Source organism: Lagopus muta, chromosome 3 (genome assembly GCF_023343835.1).
Source record: "Lagopus muta isolate bLagMut1 chromosome 3, bLagMut1 primary, whole genome shotgun sequence".
NCBI lineage: Eukaryota > Metazoa > Chordata > Aves > Galliformes > Phasianidae > Lagopus > Lagopus muta.
Genome location: NC_064435.1, coordinates 9217580 through 9243785, shown reverse-complemented (window position 1 = coordinate 9243785; position 26206 = coordinate 9217580). Strand labels below are relative to the sequence as shown.

Below are 26206 nucleotides of genomic sequence, written 5' to 3'. Positions count from 1 at the left end.
GTACCACAGAATTAGATTTTGCTTCCTTTCAATAATGCTTTCACGTAACAAGTGCAATCATCCTGACCTCAGAAAGAAGGGCCATTTGTAATATTGATATTTATAAATCACTTGGAAAGATTTCCATTTGTTTTTCTTCATATATCAAAGTCCAGATCTTCCAAGGAAATAGGGAAATACATGCTTAGATATTTAAAAAATGGGATACAGGTAGGATTTTGTTCAGAAAAAAAGTAAATTAAAATTCATAGAATCACAGAATCAAAGAATCCTTAGAGTTGGAAGGGACATCTGAAGGTCATCTAGCCCAACTTCCCTTCAATGAACAGGGACATGCACAGCTAGATCATGTTGACCAAGGCCTTATCAAGCCTCACCTTGAAAGTCTCCAGGGATGGAGCATCCACCACATGTCTGGGTAACTTCTTCCAGTGCCTCACTATTCTGTCTTAAATCTTTTTCCTTATATCTAACCTAAATCTTCCCTCTTTAAACTTAACATCTTTTCCCTTGTTCTGTCACCACAGACCTTGCTAAAGAGTCTGTTCCTTTCTTTCCTATAGCTCCTCATTAGATATTCAAAGGCTGCTCTCAGGTTTCCCCAGAGGCTTGACTTCTCCAGGCTGAACAGCCCCAGCTTTCTCAGCCTGTCGTTGTAGGAGAGGTGTTCCATCTCTTGGATTATTTTTGTGGCTCTCTCCTGGATGCAATCCAACAGGCCTGTGTCCCTCCAGCACTGAAAACTCCACATCTGGATGCAGTACTCCAGATGAGGCCTCAACAGTACAGTACCTCCCTCAACCTGCTGGCAACACTTCTTTTGATGCAACCTACAATTTGGCTGTCTTTCTGGGCTGCAAGGGCACATTATTGGCTCATGTGCAGCTTCCCATCCACCAGTATGGTCAGGTATTCTTTAGCAGGGCTGCACTAAGTCCTTTCATCCCCCAGCTTGGATTGGTAGTGAGGGTAGCCTTGACTCAGGTGCAAGACCTTGTACTTGGATTTGTTGAACCTCATGAGATACACCTGGGCCCACTGCTCAATCCTTTCTAGGTCTCTCTGGATAGCATCCCATCCAGCTGGTGTGTCAACTGCATCCTACAGGTGCTTAGTAATACTTTCAGTTGGTCAGTTATGTGCAGCTGTTGTCAGCTAAGATGCCTTATGGCATCCTGGAAAAGTATCTAGAGAGACCCAAGGGTGACATAGAACTCCATACACAGTTGGTCCAGTTGGAGACCAGCTGGGGTTTGCTAAATTTTCTCAAACTGCAGTAGATAGCCACAGTTAAGAAACTGTATGAAGCTCCTATTCAATCCTATGAAGCCTACTGAGCTATTTAGATAGTACACTAGTTGGTGCATTCAGTTGTTTCAGCATGGCTGATTCACAGTATACGAGATGTCACAGAGTCTCTTCCTGGTTTTAGCAGATAGTCCAGATGACCACAGGTCATTCATAGGTGCCTGGTTTAACACGGCATGTGGGTTTCTCACACATCCTGGAACACCACAAATAACGTTAGACCCTTATATTTGGGAACTGAACTCTGTGGGAAGTTAACACCTGATACAGTCAGTAGACAAAACCATGAGTGCCTTGGCTTTGAGCCAGGTTTCATCCTGCAGTTTATACCTGTTTGCTGCCTGGGCAGTCTTTTAAGTACAGTTTGTTTTTTTCATAACTGCTAAGTTATCACTACAGTATGCTTACCCAAGACACAGATATTTAAATCTGCTTTTGTCTAATTCATGTCATTACAGTCTCATTGTGGACTCCAGCCTGACATCTGGTCACCACATTTTGCTTTTAGCTACTTCCTCTGCAAGGTGCAGAAAATGATCCAAATCCACAGTCTTAAAATAGAATATCTTCTCTTTGACTTTCTTTGCTTTAGAAGAGAAACCCAAACACCTGTATCAATTACAGAAAGTTCCATCCAAGTTAAGCATGAGTTCAATTTCAGAGTAAACACTTGTATCCTAGGCTTACCTAAAAACCAGACCTAAGCTTTATGGTTGTAACTGTTAAATAAACTCTTATACTTTTTATTAATATCTATGGTTCTTTTCATAAAGATGGTTATTCTCTTCCTCACTCACATCAAGACACCTTCAATTCACTGACTTAGGCTACCCATGCAAAATGAAGTTGAGGTAAAGAATATGCATTGCAGAGAATTTGAATTTGGGCAAGAGAGCTGTGTAATACAAAATTCTAGTTACTTCAAGTACAAAACCAAATTCTATTCTATTCTATTCTTTAAAAAAAAGTGAGAGATCGTTCTAGAAATAGATAATTTGCTACCAAAAAACAAATATCTTGTGTCAGACAGTAATGCAGTTATGCCTAGTTCAATAATTTTCATGAACTTATAAATAGTTCATTAAGTGAGAGTTGTTCAAAAATACAATGGAAAGAGTAGGTCTGTATTTATTACTTTTTGTTGTTAGCATCAATGTCAGGTTTAGCTGAAAAAATGAACAATGAAATGATAGCCTATTCTCCATAGATCTTTTGGAGTACAGAAATTGGAATGTCTTAAAGGGAAAGAAGAACAAAGAGAAAGACATCAGAAGATAGGCACAGCAGCATGCAGTCATACCTCTGTTCCTAATTAAATGAGAATATATAGAAAGATATACAGATAATACTAAAAGGCAGTGTACATACAGTTACACAGATGTACAGAACATATATAAAACAAGTGTTTTATATCACAGCAAACTATACCATGCTCCAGTTCAGTTTGAAGAGGTGAAGATACCACCATGGACTGTTTGATTGTGAAAACTTATCATTTCAGAGCAGATTTGGAGGAAGTAGAAAATAGTTGAGAAAGAAAGACCTCCACACAACAACACTTGAAGTTCAACAGACAATGAAGACAGATAAGATCAAGGATGTGCAACAGAAGAAAGAATACATCATGTCATTACAGATCACTCAGAAAAACTGAAGGTAACTGCAGCTGACCTTGTTTCATAAAGACTCATCAATCTTTCAAGTGCAGTGTAAAGAGAGGTGTCTGAGGGCATTTTAACCTTTATTTCCTCTATGTAAAGAGACTTTGCAAGCAAATTCTATGACTGTATAGGTATTGCTGTTACCCGATGTGCTAGTAGTGCAGTGCTTTTGGGAAAATCTGATGAGGAAGTTGTTAGTTATATTTATATCAAGCTACTCGTGACTTTAGGCTCTAATTCATTTGCTAGTGAACCTTTGTTATGCCTTAAAATCAGCATTTAAGTTGTATTATTTTTCTTTTTTAAGAGGAGGAGAAGAGGGGTGTGAAATGAGGGAAGAGGAGAGGAGAGGAGAGGAGAGGAGAGGAGAGGAGAGGAGAGGAGAGGAAGACAGAACAGATAAATTATTTTTCAAGGTATGTTTTTTGTTTTTTTTTTTTTAACTCTTTTCTTTCCCTTATATATCAATAAATTACAGTATGTTGTTTCCTCTGGCAGAAAGTCCACTCACATCTTTTGCTTTGATGGTAGTGCATTGAAGCTATGCAATGAGATACATACTTCGCCTAGGATGTACCAGCTACTTACAATAAATTTATATTTAATTTATTTCTTTAAGGACTGGTTCAATTAAAACTAAGCTGTGTAGTATTTAATTAGAGTTGGGAAATAAAATTGAGAGGAAAGAAAATGCCTGGGCCCCTGGCATTTCCCCAATTTGGATGCATGATTTATTTCTGCCCTGAAAAGATTTGTTTAATCATCTGCTTTTATAGTATGCATTAGAGAAAAGGTTAAAGATGAATTTGTTTTCTCTGAGGCTTCCATTATTGAAATGCACTCAAGCATGCATTCATACTACATGACATTAAAGGAAGTTTGACTTACGTTCTGTTTTCCCACTATGTTATCGAATGGAAGTTCAGGGCTCCATGATCCTTCGGTAAATGTTGCCCCACTGTTTCTCCTGTCGGAGGAGCTGACAGCCTCTTTCACAATATCTTCAGGCAAAGTCAACAGACTCTCCTCAGGTTGTTTAATTAAATAAGTCTCAATGTTATGTTTCCTCAAGAATTCATTGCGTTCTTTGCCATGCCCTTCTTCAACTTTATAATCCCCATTGAGGCAGTCCAGAGTGGCTTTGGAGATGTGGATTCTCCTGCATAAGTGAAATAAGTAGTAGCAGATACTGATTGTACTCTAGTATAAATAGGTAGCAAGGAGTTTTACGAATTCTGTACCATGTTAATATGATAGATAAATAGAAATATTTCTGTTGCATATGATGATTTATATTATGAAAATGAAATATTCAACAAAAATGATCTGGGGGCAAGCACTGTCTTGTTTTTACCAACAAGATCTCAGGAGTGCATGAAGTTCTGTCACAGGAAAAACTCGATATTCATATCTGATGCCTTTGTTCACAGTAATAATTTAGTGAGATAACTTTCTGAATAAGATATGATTGAAAATGAATCCAGATTGCCACTTCAGGTAGATATGGTTAAGAAATGACATGGTGTGTATTCGACCAGTTTGTGTGAAGGCTCTCTAATTTCAATTCTCTGAGCTGAGGTATCACAAACAATTTAAATTAGTAATCTGATTATACCAGACATGAATTAGGGAATAGTTACACAAACTAGCCTACAAACTAGGCAAGTGGAATGATAATTTCTAAAAAGAGTGATGTTAAAATCTTTTGCAAAGTAAATGTAACAAATCAAAGAGATGACATATGAAGAGCTGAAATTCTGCAAAAGTATGAGTGCAGGTCTTTAGATATTTTCCAACCAAACTTGGAGGTGTTTGTTATTTGGAATTTCTTCGCCATAGTTATGATGTCTTGAGAAGGACAGAAATAAATTCAGTTAAAACAAAATAGAATAGATGTTTTTTATTCCTATCTTTAAGAAATCTTCAACATCCTACATGTAAGATAAATTGCAGACACCTCTGAAACACATCCAAGTGCTTAGCCATGCAATACCTTACAGAACAAAATTATAAATGCACTATGAGGAGATGTTCATTAGACATTTAGCTAACTCAAAAAACAAAGGCACTATGTCTTCAAAATTGGTTCATTTTTTTAAAAAATTGGACATACAGCACTTTTGGAAAGTCAGGCTTGCAGATTCCTAAAATTCAGAGTTAGGTAAAATGCATCATTTCTTTATGACACACACTTAGGAATTTTTCCTCACGCACTAGAAATTGTTTAGGCTCCACAGAAAGAAGCAACACTTAGACAATCCCAGGGAACTTTCTTCCTGAACTTAAAAAATGAATCTAAAAAATTAATTTGCACAAAATATTTATGGAGTGCAAAGGCTATAAGCACCTATATGATGTGAAGGTATTGTCAGAAGAGTCAATTGCTGATTATCTTTAATCACTGTGAAATGCCCAAGACAATCAGACTGTAGTATTAAATTCATATGAAGTATTAAATATCAGTCTATAATTAAAAAATAAAAAATTGGAACTCAGTCATTTTTTTTTTAACCCCATCTCTGCTTCCCACTGAAGACAACATAGATTCTGTAAAACTTTCACTGGCTAAAGTCATGCCGTCATACGTTCACAGAGATTAGCACTCTGTTGTAAACAAATCTAAGTAACACAAATGTCTAAAAAAGAAGAGTAAAATGATTTTTCAAAATACAAGCAAGATTAGGCCTGGACTTTCAAACCAGGTCATATGCTATATTAGATAACGCATTTCCTAGCCCTTAGAAAACTGAATGGGGTATAATTTATTGAAGTAAACTACTAATTAAAAAAAAAAAAAAAAAAAAGTGGAAGACAAAAGGAACGAAGAATGAAAAAAAAAAGAAAATGATACATTAGTTGCTAGGGTGACTATCTTTGTACTGAATTTCAATCTAATGTAATTTCAGAAGATTGCATTACAAAAGCTTGAAAGATGGATCTTATAATGGGAATGATAACTAGAGTGTGGAGCTGGCTACTGATGTAATATGCTTAAGTGGATCAAGTATTAATAAATCACTGGTAGATTAAAAATATTTCTGGATTTCACCTTTTGCACTGAATAAAAAGAAAACAACAGTTAGACTCCCTCAATTTCATAAAAATGTATTATGTCAGGAATGTCACCGAAGAAAAAGTACAGCCTACCCGAGTTTTGAAAACATACCAAGCCAAAAACTTTAAGTAAAACCTGTCAATGATGCATTCTGGAAAATTAATTATTGGCTAAGTTTTCTGCTAGTTCAATAAAGTAGATTAATACCTAGATGTACCAAAAGAAAATTAGAAGATGGGAAGCTGGCAGAAGAGTGTTTATTAAAAAATGTTATATGATTTTACATGGGAAGAAGTGAGGAGGGGCTGAAAGGATCTTAACTGCTCTAGGACATCTGCTTTGCGTACCAGAAAAGTCTGATGTAAATCACTGCTTTGAGAGACTTAGTGAACTGCTGTCACGTACAGGCTTTGCTCTGTTAGCAAACGGATATATGAGAGTGGAAATTACCCTGCTCCAATAGACTGCAGCTTAGTCAGGCATTTTATTGACACCAGCAAGGTGGTGCCTTCACTGGGTTATTCATTAATAACTGTATTACTTGTATGAATTAACAGCAATAAACTACACTTTTTGCTGGTGTAGATAATTGTTTTGCTCATGCTAACTCATTAATAACTGTATTACTTGTATGAATTAACAGCAATAAACTACACTTTTTGCTGGTGTAGATAATTGTTTTGCTCATGCTAACTAAGCACCATATGACATTTCTTAGTTATCTGGAGCTTTTGTGTGATAAGCAGCAGAGAAAGTAATTTTCTTTTTCTGAAATTTTATACACTGGTGACATACGCAGAGTAAAAAATTTATTTTCAGAGCATGCAAAGTTTCATTTTCTGCTGATCCTATGAATATAGATTACCTTAAGGACCCACTACAGGAAAGAGTGGAGAGAGTCCACATTTACAAACATAGTATAAACAAAATAATTTTATATTTTCCTTGGAACATGGCAGTTCTGACATAACCTGATGTAGGCATAGGGAGCATAGCTCAGATTAGATGGCTTAAATCCTCTGTCACTCAAAACCTGTCTCACTCAAGATGATAGCATCACTTTAAACTTTTTCTGTATAACAGTGTCTATGGCTCTTGCTTCTATGTTCTATTGCCAAAAGTTGCATCATTGTATTGTGGTCTTTTCTACATCTTTCAGTAATGGAAGAGGGAACTGAAAGCGTACAGAATATTGCTGCAATCATTATTGTTGCTTCAAACTTAGAATATGCAACTTCCAAAATGCAGTGAGTTATATGTCGTGTCAGGTAGAAATAATATTTTATCCCCCAGATGCAGTAGCCACCACGGATAAAGGGAAACCAAAAAGGTGAATGGAAAGTGATATATTTTCATATATAGACTGGCTGGGAAAAAAAAAAATCTGCTAAAGCATTAAATATTTATAAGAGCTCTTTGGGACCCAAGGGAATGAACTGGAGCTGTGTCAAGGGACAGACAGGTTGGTTATTAGGAAAATGTTCTTCAGCAAAGGGTGGTGGGAATGGAACAGATTCACCATGGCAGTGGTCATTGAACCAAGCTGCAAGAATTCCAGAACCTTTTGGAAAGCACTCCTAAAAATATGTTTTGATCTTAGAGTTGTTCTGTGTGGAACCAGGAGTTGGACTCACGGATCTTTGTGGTTCCCATTGGGGTATTTATGATTAAAAAAGCCTAGTGTCCGTACCTCCTTGTTATTAGTATAGTGACCTATGAAAACAGATATCTTTTCATACTTTGTATATTACGAAATAAAATACATAGCATTGCCATGCCTCACAGGAGCAGAATGAAGTTTGGAGAAACTCAGGAAATGTCAGCAGCTAGCGGAGATGTTTGGGCTATCTCTGTGTACCATATAGCCTGAACACAACCACTGACCGTCTTCGTGAAATCCTAGGTGGCAAAAGAGGAGAAATACTTTTATCTTTTCCAGTGCCTCTGCATGGAGACCACTTCTACATTGTTTCTGGCTGTAACCTCACATATTCTTGCCAATCATAAAACAGAAGAAAAAGTAAAGCAAACCAACTAAACCAACAAAACACCCAAAATTATAGTTTATGAAATAATGGAAAGAATTGGAAATAGTAACAGTGTGTTGACAATGTTTCTGTCTGTGGGAAATACACGTTGCCTTACCCAGGAATTCCACCAGACTCGAGTTTGTTTGCAATATCCACATCCCATGACCAGACATCAAACTGCCACTTTCGCAGGCCCAGCACTCCACACAGAACGGATCCTGAATGTATCCCTATTCTCATGTCAATGTCATGCTTTGTTCTTGACCTAACATATCTGTTAAACAAGGCAAAAACAAACAAACAGAAAGACCAGGCTCGTGAAATTATATGCAACATTTTTTTGTATCTTTAGGAAATAATACAATGCAAAATACAATGTTAGTTTTGTGTAAATAGTCACTCGATCTGCGAAATGAAGAGGTACCTTTCTAGGTAGTAAAGTGCAGGTAGTAATGAAATAACTATAAAAAACAGATTATCATTAAGCACTTAGTTGCATGCATGGTTCAGTGGCACATATATTATTCCTGTCAGGCAGAAAGAAAAAGATAGGAAGAGAAAAACATGTATGAATGAAAAGATTAATTGAAGTCATTGAGTTCATCAGCTTAGACTTAATAAAGAACTACCAAAAAACATAAAGAAAATGCTATCACCAAATCTGCATATACTTTTACATTTTATTGCATTTTTAATTAACTTCAAAATTTAAAAAATACTTATTTTTGTAAGAAATTTAACCATTACATTTTGTCCAAAGGTGAATTATTTGCAGGAGGTTTGGTCAGAATAAATTATTCTAATTCAGTGTAGTGGCGAAGACCACTTCATAGTTCAAAAGTAAACACACAAAAATTGCATTTGTTAACAGTTTTAGAGGAGGGACTTTGCTTCAACACTGTTTTCAATTAATTTATCTGTGGGTCATAAACAGAATTTTATTGTGTTAAAATAGTTTCTTCTTTTTCTGGTGTGAGAAAATGTATTATTTGCAGCTACAGTCACTTAAACCTAGCACTATTTCTTCCAAGTCAGTGTTGAGAAAGTCAAGCACATCACCATAGGAAATTCATATTTATATAATTGGTCTATACCCATTGGGATGACAAAGAGAGAACTCTTCCAGTCCTTCCTATGTAACAACACAATTATTTGCACCAAAAATACTGTTAGAGCTACTGTTCATTCATATTTGAATGGCTTGCTCAAGATAGGAAAAGCATGTTACTAATGTTGGGCTACGAACAAGATTGCTATATCTCTGCCAAGAGTTCAATTTCTGTGATCACCGAAGTCAACATTAGGGCAACAGGATCACAGAGCAGGCAAAGAATAAACAGCCCTATTTCACAACTTTGAAGCAAAAGCATTGCCTCAGATGCTTCAGTCATCACCTTGACTGACCCTCTCTTGAGGAGAAAACTACTTACTGCATTCATTACGTGGCCCTTTGTTATTGCAACAGGGGCACTGATTCATATTCAAATAATGAAATAACAGTTTTAAAATTGAGATAAATTAATCATAAAAAATAGTGAGGAATTGAAAATAAGCAACTAGTATTCATAACCCCAAACCTTATCCGCTGGAGAAAACTGTGTACATGATATCCCACTGCAGTTGTTTGTCTATTAGAGAAGACCTTTACATGGTATCATGAAGCTAACATATTTCAGGTTTTTAAAACAAAGAGACTCATACAGCATTAATTATAAGAACATAAAAAAGAATGAGCTTTGGGAGGACAGTTATCTGTGTTTAAATAGTATATAGTTTTCATCCAAAAATTTCTTTATTTTGCAATCAAGAAGGCTTGAAATATGAAATAAACATATAATCACCCGACTCTAGAACATGGGACTTGAAAACAAATCCTCCACACTGAAGAAGTTCCTTATGTATCATAAGAGATTAAGAGAAGTAAGAACACTACAATTTGAAACATGTTATGAAGAGTTTTTATAGGTATTCTACAAAAATATGTAAACACTCCTAACTCTCAGAGGAATTGTCAGACAAACCCCCGCAAAATTGTTTCCCCAGTCTGTCTTTTTCTTTCCTTCAGACCCAGATAATTATTTCTCACTTTATGTCTAATTTCTGTATCTTGAAATAGGTTAATTAAAATAGGTTAATTGTGTGTCTCTATGCACATATATATATATATATACTCTCTATTAGATCAGATTAAATTTTAAATGCTAATAAATACTATCATTTAAAACTAAATATTGTAAATTATAATCCTATATTTGTTTGCTGCATGGGAATTAATGCACACAGATCTCATTGTAGAGAACACATACAAAAGATGCCGCAATCAAGCAACACTTCTCTCTCTTTCCAGAGCTGGAGTTGCTGGATTTCAACAATTTTGTCCTAAAATATGATCATGTGTTGAGAAAGCTTTGATCAGCCACATAGCACTTCTGCCTTTATTGAAAACTGCAGGTAGCTCTGATTCCATACCACCTCCTACATGACACTAGAGACTCTACGCAAAGCCATATTCCTTCTTGTCTCATCTGTTATCTTTCACAACCTCTCAGAAACTTTTCCATGTCTGCTGCTGAAGTGGAATTTGATCTCAGTTCTTCATCTGAGGTGAGCTGGGATTTGGCCACCTGCCTGCATCTTCTGATTTAGGGCTGTTCTGTTTTCCTGTCAGATTTCGTGCTGCTACACCTGCAGGGCCCTATCATCATATTCTCCTCTTACTTGCCCTTCACAGCAATATGTCCTTACGTTGATATGTAGGAGACCAATTATATCGAAGGACCTGATTGAATTGAGCCACAGGCAGTCTGGGATATATTTAAACAGAATCTGTCCAGAATATGAATCAAAAGCATGATGGAGATTTGGTCCTTATTCCATTGCTTTGTTATTTGCAATGCAAAATTGAGAACAGAACTGTTGAGAATGTGTTTGTGGACACTTTAGATTTAGCCAAACTTTTGTTAGAAAGTTTTAAATTGAAAAATAAATAGTTGTCGTTGAAAAATGAAATGAATGATTCGTGTGTAAAAAGTCACAGAATTCTTTTTCTTTAAAATTTGAAGGAATGTGGAGTGAGGCATTTCAGAATTATACAGAGAAAGGGACTGTATGATACATGTCTATGTTTTCAAATCCAATTCCCTAACAGGCAGTCTGTTGGTTATTTCAGAAGGCCTTGTTCACATGCTGTTGTAAGACAGAAGTATTAAAAACTCTGAAACTACAGAACCTGAGTCCTCTTAGCCTTAGAAGAAGTAGTAGTTCTCATTCATTCAGAAACAAGTAAATAAATAAATAAATCATACCATGTACTAGATATTGAAAAAAAAAAAAAAAAGTGCTCTTTCCAAATATTCATGTTCTGCATTCTCTAGTTCTTCTGCTTCTTAAATTTATTAAAGCATGAATGAATTTTCTCCAGCTGCTTAAGGCTTTCTGGAAACCCTTTGTAAAAGCACATAAATTGAGTTGAATTATTGATGATCTATAATGCAGCCCAGTTTACCTCAAATACTGCCTCATGAAATGAAACTGTGACTGTTGCTATTCTTGCCATATCTCATTTCAATCAAATTAGAGATGAACATTTCACTGGTTTTAATTGGATCTTGACATCTCTTTCTGTCCAGCATTCTTTGATGGGTATTTGATTTTTTTTTATGCTAGTAAATTGAGGCTTTTTTATTTGCATGAAAATGTGAGCCAAAATTCTGAAATTTGCTTTTCAGTATTTTCTGTAGCTGCAAGAAAATGGAATGCCCTGCAACTCACATGTTGTACATTTAGCTCTGCTAATCAATTTCACTTTGCAAGGCCCTATTTACCAACTGAGATATTTAAAATATCTCCAGCATGTAATTTTTTATTCCTCCGGATGACTATTTCTTTTACCGTTACAGGAGTTTGTTCTCTGAGACTTGTTGAGACATAGTCATTGCTGTTTTCATGCACTTGTAACAGAACTGGGAATTCTGTGGTCTGTGAACTAAATGAGAGTTACAGCTGGCCCTTTGAGCAGGAGGAGGGAGTAATGATCGGTTTCCTGAGATCTCCTGAGACTTTTCAGTTGAGCCTAACAGAATTGTGGAGCTTCTTTAAAGAACTCAAATACATTTTTGGACTGATATAAGAAGGTATAAGATGAACTGAGGTGGCTGCTCTCTTTAATATGACTCTGGGAGCTGTGTCATCCTTGCAAAGGAGACATCCATTACACATAAAAAGCTAGGTAACAGGGCACACTAAAGTACTGAAGACTTCAAATAGTATAGCTACATGAATCACAAGATACAACACTTTGGAGATGGACTTTACAAAGCACTGAATTTACAAAGTAAGACAGATAATATCCCAAGAAGCCAGTTTAAAATAGCTTCAGAATGGGTTTACCCTGGAATAAGAGCTGGATCCCAGAGTCAGCAGCAATTACCTCTAGATAAGTTTCATATCAGATTTATTTTTAATGTAACTGACTTGCTCTGAGCTGACTGATCCTATAGCAATATGAGCAAATCACTGCTGCATTCCCATTGTTTAAGGTCTTCCTGCTCTGAGCTGCAGAAAGGAACCATAAAGGATTACAATACATATTATCAGAAATCTGCTTTTTTACTTGAAAACAAACTATTTACACATTCCTATGCTACCTTGACAGGGTAACTTTGATAGTATTTGGGGGCATTTTCAAAGAGAAGAGTTCTTAGAGGTGCACAAGCTGATTAATCATTACATAGTTCAATTTATTTAGGCACCCAGCAGCAAAACCAGGGAAAGACAGACTGTCCTGCTGCTCTGTTCCTTCACTGTCAATGGCTGAAATAGACATGTGGATGTGATGATAGAGCTTGTGTCTGAAAGGCATTGAACTTGTGAACTAGAAACTTTTGAAATGAAGGCAAGAAATAATTTTTGGTTTTGTGAAGCATTGTTTTGTCTCATATGAATCTGAGCTCTCTCCAACACAAGCTGAGCCCCATGTATTGTAAGAAAGAATCTGTGGAAGGAATCTAGAAATGTATCAATTGCATAAAAATTCATGGAACATAAAAGCAGTTTCTGACTGCTTCAGAGCACGAGTAACTCATTTAACAAGCATTGATCACTACATGATTTTATGTTAATACTCAATTGATGGAGTTACAGACTGAGGTTTTATTCATGTGAAAAGCAGAAAACCTAACAGATCAGTCACTGAGATCATCTAAATTATGTTTCTTTTTTTTTTTTTTTTCATGATTTGATGTTCATATTAGTACCTTATTATGGATAGTTTCTGGAGTTTAGCCTACATGGTAAACTGGCACTGATTTTTCTGTCAAAATAATTATTCTTTCAGCTGGTATTTTAGTGGGAAATAATCCAATAAGCCATTCACAAGTCCATGATTTACCAAATAAATAGACTAGCACAAAGACCTACTTGAACTTCCATCATCTATGTAAATTGTAGTTGGATCTCCATCATTAAACTATGCAAGTGAGTCTTTGAGTATCCGAGCCTTACACAATCTCTGAAATTTAGATTTAATGACAGTTGAGAAGATGGTGGTTAAGGAAGCAATCTTTAACCCTTGGGAACACCAAAGGTCCTGTCACCTATACTGCCACTGTGTCTAAAGAGCAGAAGTGATAGTTACATTGTCCTACTTGACATCCCATGCAACACAGTCTGGTACATTTTAAACACTTGAATTTATTTTTCAGTAACTTGCATCTGATGGAAATCTTTTTTTCCAGGAAAAAAGCTGCCACTTCTTATACTGTTCATACTGTTGCCCATTTTTACATGGTCATACTGTTGCCCATTTTTAAATCCAGTGTTGTCAGTCCACATTAATAATCTCCTCCAAAACAACTTCTCAGTTACGTTATTTTTTTAAATATTATCTAAAAAAGCCTAAATCATTTTCTTATTTTAAAAGTACTATTGCTACACAATAGTATGGCTTATGAAAATGCTTAACAAGCTCTTTAAGGGGACAACACTACATCAAAATTCATTATTTTCATCTTAGTCTTGATATTGACAAATTATTTTCTAAAATTTCCATTTCAAAAGTAGAAATTCCTTTATGATTATTTCCTTTACTTCTCTTAACAGTTCTTCCTTCACACTCTCTCCCTTTCATAATTCCCCTCTCTTTTCCTTTTTCTCACTTTTTCCCTGAGTTTCCCTTGGTGCTCTCACTGTCACATTTCTCACAAAGAAATGAAAAGTTCAGTAAACAAGCATGCTCATCTCTAACTTAGTTCAGAATTACTTTAGTGCTCTGTATCTTCCTCTTATCTATTTCACATTCATTTAAATATATTTGAAGAAGAGATCATGTCACTAAATCCAACCTCATTTTACTGTTGAGTCTTGAGTTCATGTTCTATACTTGACTGTCAGCAAGTAGGTTCTCCTATCTTGAATTTTATCATACGTTCAGAATGCCATCCATCTGATAGTCCAACACAGATTTAGAATTTCACTTACACACAATGCAAATGCTGATGACTGCTTTTTTCTTACAAATTTTCTTCTCCCACTGTATCAATAAAGATAAAATGGATAAAATAAAGATAAAAAGACATATATATATATTTAATAGGTAAGCGGAATAGTAGGTTGTTTCCCTCTCTGTCATCCCTTCAGCTTACATAGGTATTAAAATCAAATATAATCATCTCATGACTAAACATTCCTATTTTATTTTTATCAACTGTCAGAAGAGACTGGCATTAATACAATATATTCAAGACAGGAAGATTTGCACAGCATACAAAAAAGATGTGGAAACCATCTGAATAAATGGACCTATTATAAAGAGCTTATTATTTTTATTTAGTTTGTACTTTCAATTGCATCTAAAAACAGTTTACAGGAGATTACAAGACAGTAATAGTTAGGATTTTTTTTCTCTCATATGATAGGGCAAAGCTCCTTTTCTTCACAGTAAAAATCAGAATTTGTGGAACTTTCCCATGGACAAAAGTCATATTTTTATTGTGCTTGATTATCAAGGGAGCAAATTACAACACAGAATGGAATATATAAAGGCTTTTCTTGCATAAGCTTTGTAACAAGAACAGTGATGTGTAAAAGATTACAGAGAAAACTATGATCTTGGATTGCTTGGTTGAGCTCTGAACAGCTCTCAGAGAGTTGAACAGCTCTCTACATCTGTGAAGAGAGAAATGAAGCAGCAAGACATGAGTTTAGAGCCCTTAAGATCAAGATGCAGAACCTCACTTAATAATGAATTAGCACTTTAGCTGTATGGTATATGAGGCATTTTAAAACACCCAGAAATCTTTTAAGATTCAATCTGTCCAAGATGTCCTTGTTCCACAGGTTGTCTAGCAGATTTTGCATTCTTTTCCTGCTGATGAAACAATTATCAAGAAGGTTCGCAGGAAAATTCTGTAATGATATCCTGATATGGCAGGTTTGGGAGCAGTTCCTCATCTGCAGTTAGGTACTGATCTTTGCACCAACTACATATTGTTGATAAGGGAATGACATATTAGAGGACCTAAAGATGAAAATCTGGTCTATTTAATTTAAAGATTCCTTCTGTCCTAGTTACACAAAGATCTTAAACTGCTGTAAGAGCGAAAAGTTCTGAAAGTATATGGATTTCAATCTGTGATTTTAGTGCCTAAATCCCAATTTAAACAGGATCCTGCTGCATAAATTCTGTTTTGAGGATTCTTTTTTTTTTCTGTTTGGTTTTAATGTCTACATCTTAAGCTAGGCTGAGTGCTTCAGCTAAATCATAAAAGAGATTTAAGAACTAAGGAAGAGCTTTGCATGTCACCTTTAACAGTTTCATATCACCTTTATCAGTAATCTTTAAATGTTTGGATTTTTCCTGCAATCATTATCTGCCTTCCAAAAAGCTTTGAATTCCTGTATACAATTTAATATAATTGTGAAGTCAAGGGATAATTTCTCATATCTTGATTCATCTCTCTTTTCTTTTGAACATAACAAATTTTTGTTTCATGAAAAATTTAGAGGCAGATAAAGTATAATAATCTAATTTTTTTTTTTTTTTTTTTTTCAGGTTTTAGATCAAATCTCCCAATTCTTAGTAGAAATTCAGTCTTTCAAAAAGGGGAGGTTTTTACATGTTAATCATGAGGGAGTTCTATCATTTTCAGTTCCAATTAAGAGACAGTAGAAATTTCCAAGTACTCCCAGACATGAGGACTGAATTATTTGTAATATTCTATAGAAGGACTGTTCTTCTCTGGGAACATATAGATGCACATTAAGATAAGCAAGATAATGCTTCAAAAACAGGAAAAGAAAAGCTTGGGGAAAAAAAATCATCAGATGGCCAGAAATTCAAATGCTGTATTTATCAAACAAGTTGGAGGGAAAATGAACTGAATTGGCCTGGGATGGCCAATATCCTTATGGACTTGGATTTCACAACTCCTTCTGAACTCTTCTATCACTCAGGATATTAAAACTAAACTACCACTTTTTCTAGAGTACTATCTTTGAATCTTTGTTCATAAGAGGACACCATAGTTTTAGAGACTTACATGTAAGTAATGAGGTTCAGAGAAATTTAGAAAAGAAAAATAACTTACGATGGGTTCATTGCACATTATATTACCGAGCAAATGCAAATAATTTCATATGTGCCTCCACGTATTTAACTATGTTTTCCCATCAATCTATTTTTTCTAATTCATAATTCATTTTCACTGGGTGGACTACAGAAGCAAAATACTGATTACTTTGTGCAACATTTATTCTGTGATAATTGAACCAACATTCTTAAACATCCTTTTTACATAAACATTATCCAGTTACATTTTCCATTAATTTGCTTTTGTTAAATTTTCTCTCTATTAAGTTATCTATAATGTAGCTGCAGTACGCTATAACACTCTAATGTACATAATGAAACATACTCAGATTAAAGGGAGAGAGTGGAAAATAAGCAGGCAGACAGACTGCATGGTAAAACAAGCAGGGAAGAGGAGAATATTTTGCTAAGGAAGACAGCAACTGAAGAAGAACTCAAAAATGATAAAAGCCACAAAAATTGATATAGTGGATAAAAAGACTAAGAAAACCTCTTGTGAAGGTTTTCTATGCATCTTCCACTGTCATGGAGATCATTGGACTAGCTTCTGCAAAGCGTGTAACAACTACCTCTGTGTGAATTGGAGTGATATGCCATATGGATCTTAACAATTCTCTCTTAACACTGCTGTTATTTTTAAGATGAGGTTGAGGCAGAGAAATCTGAATTGTTTCGTATAATACCTTTAATAAAATAAATAATAAAACCAATAAATATACAGAAGTGGAAATACCTTAATTTGGAAATTGCTGATAGGCAAAGTAGCACTTAGAATCTCAACCCATAAATACAGTGCTCTACGTTGACTGGAGAAATTCTGTTGCTTTCATAGTGATGATCCTGAAGTCTCTGAACCACCCTAAGAACTACTTGTCTAGTAATAACATTCTTAATAGGCAGTATGGGGCACTGTCAGAAGCAATAATACAGATAGAAAGAAAGTAATATTACCTGATAGTTTTTATCATACTGAGCCCCATTTCAACACAGCAGTGTGCATGGTCCTGGCGAGGTTCTGGGAGTCCAGACACGCAGTAGTAACAGTCTCCCAGGATCTTTATTCTAAGACAGTGATGTTCCTAGAGGAAAGTGTTAATGAAGAAAGAAAAGTGAAGTTCTCTCAATTTCAAGATGAACGTGAAACTGGTTAGTAAAAGTACTGAAAAAAAAAAAAAATAGGTAATGGATTTTTCCTGCTTGTAATTGTTACGAGGGCTGCTCCAATGCAATGCCTCCTATCTTATTATATTAGCCTGCAACTTCAGAGGTGGATGTTGGTGGTATGGCAGTAGAGATTGAATCTTCCCACAAATATCCCCTTACATTTCATTGCTGTGTAACAAAAGGCAGTAGAGGGCCAGTCTGTCAAAAAGGTTTCTGACATGCAAGTGCAAATGATGCAGAGGAGTGTCATTGAATTCCTCCATGAGGAAAAAAAGGCACCCATTGACACTTGCTGAACATTTACGAAGAGCAAACAATGGATGTAAGCACAGTAAGGCTCTGGATGGTGCATTTCAGCAGTAGCAACAGTGAAAGTGGCTCACATTTGCTGGTACAGATTTTTATGAGAAAGGCATGCAGGCTCTTGTTCATTACTGGTAAAAATGTGAACTTAATGGTGGTGATTATGTTGAAAAAGTGTTTTGTAGCTGAGAATTTGCTCTAACAAATAATATTATTGTTCCCTTTTTATCTGTTGTAATTTCCATGGAAATATATAGGAGGCATTACTTTTGGAGTGTCCTAACGTGATTTTGATTTGTTTCCACTTAGACATAAAATATCTTTACATTTTCAGTAAAAAAGATTGATAGAAATTTTTGTATTACATTACGAAGAGGTATCCTTGCTGATGTTGAAAAAGGTTTCATCAGAATTAGGCTGGAATCTAGGCCAAGGATTCGGAAAAGCCAGTTTAGATAATGAAGAATGCAGCCTAGCCTATATTCTTTCAGATCATCCTTTCTGCTGCTTTTTACACTGGGAATAAATGGAAAACAAAACAAAACAAAACAAAACAACAACAAAAAAAACATAACTTTTTTTTCCTCCACTGATAATTCCTTCCCACCTAAAGTCTCCAATGCCATTCTCAAGGATTTTCAACTGCTATAGAAGCTGACTAATTATCTGAATTCTAAAAACACCAAAGGTGCTATACTGTGTTAGGCTTTTTTTCATGGAAAAATGATATTTACTTGGCATCCAGCTAGAGTCATCCTTTACCCTGTGAGCAAGTATTGAATTTCATTTCTTAAATATTTACTAACAGTATCTTTGTAGACTGAAGGAACACACTGCAGTGTGGTTGGGAAATTATTTTAGAAGATCCTTTTAGTGAACAAAAAAAGCTGGATTACCAAAACTTTTGCAGTTCCCAGCCAAGTATAAGAAGTAAGCCTAACATCAGCTGTAAACATGCCCAAAGTAACCTGCTGGCTTGGCCCCTAGGGGTAGCAATCAATGCAGAAGAACAGAGAGCATAACAATTTGAGATACAACTGTAAATGCCTGGGGGCAGCAGGTACTACAAGTTCAGTCAGGGAACCATCTCCATGATTGGCAAATCTTTGGAATAATAAATGCGTGATTAGTACTCAGTTGGTAAAGGTTCCAATCAGAGGACATTAAAACGAAGACCAGTCATTATCAGGAAGAAGGATAACATTTGCTAAAGCTGCTTCATTAGATGACAGTAAAATACAGTCTGTGGTATTTAGTTCAGCTTTTTTTCTCTTTGTCTGTGGCAACCTGAGGTGGACGCTATACTAGTCCAATGAGAGTGGGGGTATGCTAGTGCCACTGGAGATGAAACAACTTTAAGGACACAGGAGCAAATTGGTACAGTGCCTCAGGGACTGAGTTCTGGACCAATGAAGGGGAGTCCACGTTATAATTCAAGATTTTGCCTAGGAAGAATGAAGCGCTGTACTGAATATCAGATAAAGCTTTAAAAACCCCAAAGTTGCAAAAGAAATCAAAGCACTTTGAATCATATAATCATAGAATATTCCAAGTTGGAAGAGACCTACAGGAATCATCAAGTCCAACTCCTGGTTTCACATGGTACTGCCGAATACTAAAAACACATTTGTTGTCCAAACACTCCTAAAACTCTGGCAGCTCCGGGCCATGCCCACTGCCCTGGGAAGCCTGTTCCATGCCCATCACCTCCTGCTGAAGAACTTCTTCCTGACTGCCACCTGCCCCTCCCCTGCACAGCTCCATGCTGTTCCCTCGGGTCCTGTCGCTGTCACACAGAGCAGAGCTCAGCGCTGCCCCTCCATCCTTGTGAGGAGCTGCAGCCGCCATCAGGCCTCCCCTCAGCTCCTCTGCTCTGGGCTGAGAACACTCAGGAACCTCAGCTGCTCTCCTCCAGACCCTTCACCATCTTTGTAGACATCCTTTGAACACTCTAATAGTTTTATGTCCCTCTTGTTATTGTAGTCCCAAAACTTCACACACTGCTTGAGATCAGTCTGCACCAATGCAGTATGTATTTGGTATAATTTGTTCACAAAGCTTTTGTACTTAAACACATTTGCCCAAAAACTTTGTACCTAAAGCTTTTGCTGAAGTTAATTGAAGATTTACATATGCCAAACAGGGTAAAATCTGCTCTGAGCACAGAGAAAGTTAGAAAGTGATTCACCCTGAGGTCTCCTTAAACCACCAATAGGTGTTGACTGAAGCCTTGACCATACTGTATACTACTATATAGATAGATAGATAGAGATATATGCACACACATATAGCATATATATTTACTATATGTAGCATATATAGAATACATGCTACGATACAGTATGTATGCCCTATTCTGTAGGTGGTTTTATGGGTGCAATACCTAGATTTCAATATTTCACAATTAAAATCAAAACTAAAATCAGACTTCTTTACTGACAAGTTGCACATGTAAATCTTATCTTCCTTGTCCCCTTCTCTTCAACCTGTCCACATGCTCACACAAACAAGTACCAAATTATATTTCTTAAGGTTGCAACTGAGATCTTATGATGATAAAATCTACTAAAACTTTGCTCTCCAGTTCGAAAAATAGCAAAGATGTGGGAAATGTGAGCATCTAATTCAACACAGCTAGAAAACTTTATCTGCAGCAGGAAAAACAAAAACAAAAACAAAAACAAAAAAATAAAAGAAAAATCTCATCTGCTTGGTCTTAAGGCTTTATTTGAAATTACTGAAACACCGATTTTATTAAAGTCATAGAGACCTGTGTCATGGCTGCATATCTCTCTAATTACAACCAGAATATGGCTGATCAGCTCAAAAAGATGTGATTTAGATAAAACTAGGAAAAAAAAATCTTAATGAACATCAAGACCTGTTAATGAGGGTTTGATGTATGCAAGTGCGTGTGCACGTGACAGGAAATCATTTCAGCTGCACATGAATGCATATTTTTTCTTGTCTTCATATATCATCTTTATGCTCATTTGCCAAAGTTGAGAAAGATAGCAACCACAGAGAGAAATATTCAAAAAGAGATAACTATATATAGGTGTCCATATGTCATCCAACAGCCGAGGCTGCCATCATAGTCAAAGAGAGCCAGGCAATGCAGTCAGTGAAGCCTAGAGTGATTCAGCTCCCAGCTAAAGCAATTATCTGGGTTTCAATTCAGTTGTTTGCACATAAGTTTATGGTACACTGGAAAGACCCCTGGGTATGTGAGGTGCCTATGCAGGACTAACAGACATGACATGACATACGTCCCTCTAAGGTGGTGCAAGAACCATGCAGGGTGTCTCTATTGGCAACAAATACAAATTACTTTTTGTCTTCCTAATTTTTCTTGTTTGTTGAATTGCTCTGACTGATGTGTTAGTGTGTTTATATCTTCTTTACCACTATTAAACATTCCTTATTATTCTCATCAAAACTATTTTGCATGTTTTGCATGTAAACTGTGGATTTTGTATCACTTGAAACATTTCTGATAGTAAAATATACTTCAAAACAACTGCCTGGAAGGAGAGAGTGCTGATGGTATCTGCTTTGTCAAAACAGGAGTGCGTGGTCTCTGAGATCCCATATGATAATTCTACTTGAATCACACCTCCAACTTAAACTAGATGCTTTACCAGGCTGAATGAATTAGTATCTTAGGGTTAGATGTGTAGGCTAATGTCTGTTCTTTGTGTAGCCATCCTGCATCTTAAAACTGGAGACAGCTTTTGAGTTTCAACCTAACTTTCAGTGATATAAAACCCCTAACAATAACATTCAGGACCAACTTTCTACACCCTTTAAAGCTCTGACTCAATTCTTAGCAACATCATGACAATGCAACATTATCAACAAGTTGCCCACTGCTATTAAAAGGAATGGATAGAAAACAGAAAAAATGCATGAAGTAACTGTAAAATCAGTAAATGAGTTAAATAAAAGAAAATGTCTGTAAGGGAATTTTGATGCAGCAGATATTATGCTGCAGTGTTAAATCCTTACACTACTCTGAGGCTGTTATGATTTTTATTTTATTCTAGTTTCCTTCACTTTCCCACAAGTAGTTCCAGAAGTTTTCCTGTGACATGTATGTAACAGATGATAATGTACATTCACATCAGTATCCAGTCATACACACATTAGTGACATTTGCTGATGGCATCACTTAATTTCTATGCATGTCACAAATAGAGACTTTTTTTTTCTACTTATCTGCAGTTTCTCATGCGATACAAGTGAAATATTAAAGGGCCTGATTCTGCCAAGACCAATTGAAATCAGTAGAAATTTTGCCTGGGGATGTTGAGCTGGCTCAAACACTCAGTTATTAATAGTAGTAATTCAAGATGAATTCAGAGGCCATTGATAAAAAATAATTTTCCAAATCACCTTAATTCAGAGAAAAGAAGATATGCAGTTCTTTCACAGACAATTGCTTCATGCACTTGAATGATTTATATTTAAGCTCATTAAATACACCCTCAATGTGAGCAAAGTAAATTGGCATAAAATGGAGCTGAAGAAATGAGTCGCTCAAATATCAAGTTACTGAAAGATGCAGTCAGAAACTTCATTAATTTCTTGCTTCCTTGGGCTAAATTTCTGAAGAGAGAGAGAGGGGAAAGTGACTGTAGTTTGTGAGTTACATTGCATTTTCTATCTGCCTGTGGTGATTTAATCACTTCACCTACTTTTCAGTAGAATCCCATAGGCTAGTGAACAGACCATATGGAAGTCCTCATTAGCAACTTTTTCTAATTCCAAGCTAAAATTTAGAACACTGTGGATGAGAAATTACTGAGTCTGAAGTGAAGAACAAAGAGATAATACTTACAGAACTTTTTGAAAATGGACGGAGAAAGAGGAAGCAAGAGATTGGCCCTAATATGCAATAGCTCAACTCTGAAACATTTGCCAAAGGTAAAGGATACCTAGATAAAAGGTCTTTCTCAGCATGAATGGGATCTAGGCCAAGGCTTTTAGGCAGCAGGCTAGTTGGGACGGGATGGAGAAAGAGGTCCATCCAAATTCCTTCTATTGCAGCTCCGCTGCTTTTAGAAACACAGCTGAGACCTTGACAGAGCCAGATGGTAGGAAATTGTCTAGTCCTCCAAAAAAGAGGATCAGAATTTGGGCGATGGTTGCCAGAATTCTTTATTGTCATATAAATGAAGGAAAATATGGGCAAGGCACCACCTTGCATCTTCTGCCTGGACCAAGGAATACTTAAATATTTTTACACTAGATATCAGCATAACAGATCATATGAATGTTATTGTTTACAAACGCTTGTTATTCACCAGTATTAGGCAATTAATTATTGATGCTAGTGAGGAGGAGAAAACATTGGACTTAGACACCACAAAAAAGAACATACACTTCCTGTGTTACTATTAATTTGCATAATGTTCTCATAATTAATTAAAGATCATATTTGTATGCTCATAAACCAGTAATTCTGTTTATTAATACAGTACCCCAAACACATAAGAATGGAGGGAGTCACACTGGCCTATACATTTAAACAGATGGTTTTGTTAGGAATTTTACTGTTCTATGGGTTGTATGCTTGAAGATCATTTCAAAAAAGAAAAAAGCACTGCCACCTCAGAACTAAATGTGGTTGGGAACAGTAAAACACTGCAACATGAGTGTTCTTTGTGGAGAAGACAAAGAAGTCTTTGATGCCCTCCACTCTTCTTTGCTTGTAATGAGTTGGTACAGCAGATGTACTGGAGTACATCAGACCACTAAGATTATCCATTCCAACCATCAATCCACCACCACCATGCCCACTAAACCATGTCCCTCAGTGCCCCATCTACACATTTCTTGAACACAAGTGATGGCGAATCTATTCCTTCTCTGAGAAACATGTTTCAATGTCTGACCACTCTTTCAGAGAAGTTTTTCCTAATATCTATCTTGAACCTCTTCCGCTGCAACTTCAGGACACTCCCTCTTGCTCTATCACTAGTTACACAGGAGAAGAGGCTGACTGCCCACCTCACCCTGACATCCTTTCATTTCAGGGAGCTATAGAGAGTGATAAGGTCTCTCCTGAGCCTCCTCTTCTCCAGAGTAAACAACCCCTGTTCCCTCAGCCATTCCTCATCAGACCAGTGTCCGAGTCCCCTCTCCAGCTTTGTTGCCCTTCTCTGGACATGCTCCAAGGCCTTGATGTCTTTTTTGTAGCGAGGGGTATAAAACTGCGCACATTAATCAAGCTGTGGCCTCAGCAGAGCTAAGGACAGGAAGACGATCCCCTTTCTGCTCCTGCTGGCTACACCATTTCTGTTAAAAAATTTCTGCCTAAGGAAGGCATTAATATTAATTAGGTTAAGCCTAATTAATGTTAATGAAGCTTTTTTGTAGGTAGATATACAGAAAAATCTTCATCTCTTTTTTATGTCAGCTTGTTTTTCTTCCTTTCCAAGTGGCCTCTTTTATCTTTAATAACTGCAAATTTTTCACAAATGTCATAGAGAAAATAGAAGGGAGAATTAGCTCTATATGAGACAACATTAAATTTCTCTTTTATAGGAGATATTGAACTGAGTTATAATTTTTATTCAAAGTGTTCTTTGATAACGAAACAATTATATGTACAAATGTACACCGTAGTACTTGATATAACTAGCAAACAATTTGAAAATTATCAGAGATCTCATTGCTTCTGCATTGCAGAAGAAAAACAAAGGCTGAACAAAAGAAACAACAATGCTAGATCACATTGCTCAGTATTGTAAGCCGTGAAATACTGTCTTCTTTAATATTATATGATTTATATAAGAAGATGTATCAGATCAAACATTCTTCATTATAGAATATAGAATTACAGAACACTACATTTATTTAGGAGTAAATAAAGATTTATAAGGATTTTCCTTAAAATACATAGAAACTACCTCAAGCCTTCTGCAACTGGGCTCTTTGCTCTGATGGTAATACTTAGCGAAACTGAAGAGCTTTGAGTAACAGCACCTATCTAAAAAGCCTCAAAATGAGGTTGGTCTGTTATTTATTTATTTATTTATTTATTTATTTATTTTTACTGTAACCTGAAATGTGACTTGATCAAAGAACACAAATGTATACCTGAAGAAAATCAAGGGCTACAAGATGGTTTTCTTGTCTAGGAAAAATAGGCATAGCAGAAATCAGTGAATACAGTTCAGTGCCAGAAAAATCAAATGTGAAGTAAAGCATACCAAATTAGCAGAGAGACTGTTAAGGCAGCAGAACAGATTCTCAAGACAAATGAGAATTTATGTCTTGGGACCTTCTGAAGGAAATGTTTTTGTCAAGTTTGAAAAGTTAATATAAAATCTTTAGGATCAAGATTAGTCCCATGTAAATCATGGAACCACACTGAATCACAGAATATTTGAAGCTGGAATGAAACACTTGGAAACATCTATTCCAACTCCCGTCCTTCAAGCAGGGTCACTTAGAGCTCATTCACAGAATCACAGGATGGCCAGGGTTGGAAGGGACCTCAAGGATCATGAATCTCTAACCCCCCTGCCACATGCAGGGTCAGGTTCACATCCAAGCCGGTTTTAAATATCTCCAAAGAAGAATCCACAACCTTTCTGGGTGATTTGTTCCAGTGCTCTGTCATACTTTCAGTGAATAAGTTTCTTATGTGCAGATGAAAATTCCTGTGTTTCACTTTGAGCCGTTTTCTTATTATCCTGTTGCCAGATACCACAGTAAACAGACTGGCCCCTTTCTGTTGATATCCTCCCTTAGGATATTTGTACACATTAATAAGATCTTCTCTCAGTCTTCTCTTGTCCATGCTAAATAGGCCTAGCTTTCTCAGACTTTCCTCATATGAGAGATGCTCTTGTCCCTTAATCTTCTTTTCAGCACTTTGCTGGACTTGCTCTAGGAGCTCTATGTCTTTTCTGTACTGGAGATCCCAGAACTGCACGAATACTTCAAATTTGTGTCCAATCAAATGGACCAATAAATGTCAATTTCCAAAATTTTCTGAGAGCATGTGCTAAGTCCAGTGCAAGATTTAGGTTTGTATTTTAAGTAGACGGCCCTTCCATCAGAATCCAGGACCTTGATTTCCTGTATC

The 26206-nt window shown here is 36.3% G+C and overlaps 1 protein-coding gene across 1 annotated transcript in view; it reads right to left on the bottom strand.

The window, feature by feature from the left end:
• ADCY8 (adenylate cyclase 8) overlaps positions 1–26206 on the bottom strand; it is a 125587-nt gene that overhangs the window by 39464 nt on the left and 59917 nt on the right. The window contains exons 5-7 of the mRNA XM_048939830.1: positions 17593–17720; positions 8170–8328; positions 3858–4128 (exon numbers count right to left, since the gene is read on the bottom strand). Of these exons, the coding sequence (XP_048795787.1) occupies positions 3858–4128; positions 8170–8328; positions 17593–17720 (558 nt within the window). The remainder of the gene's footprint in view (positions 1–3857; positions 4129–8169; positions 8329–17592; positions 17721–26206) is intronic.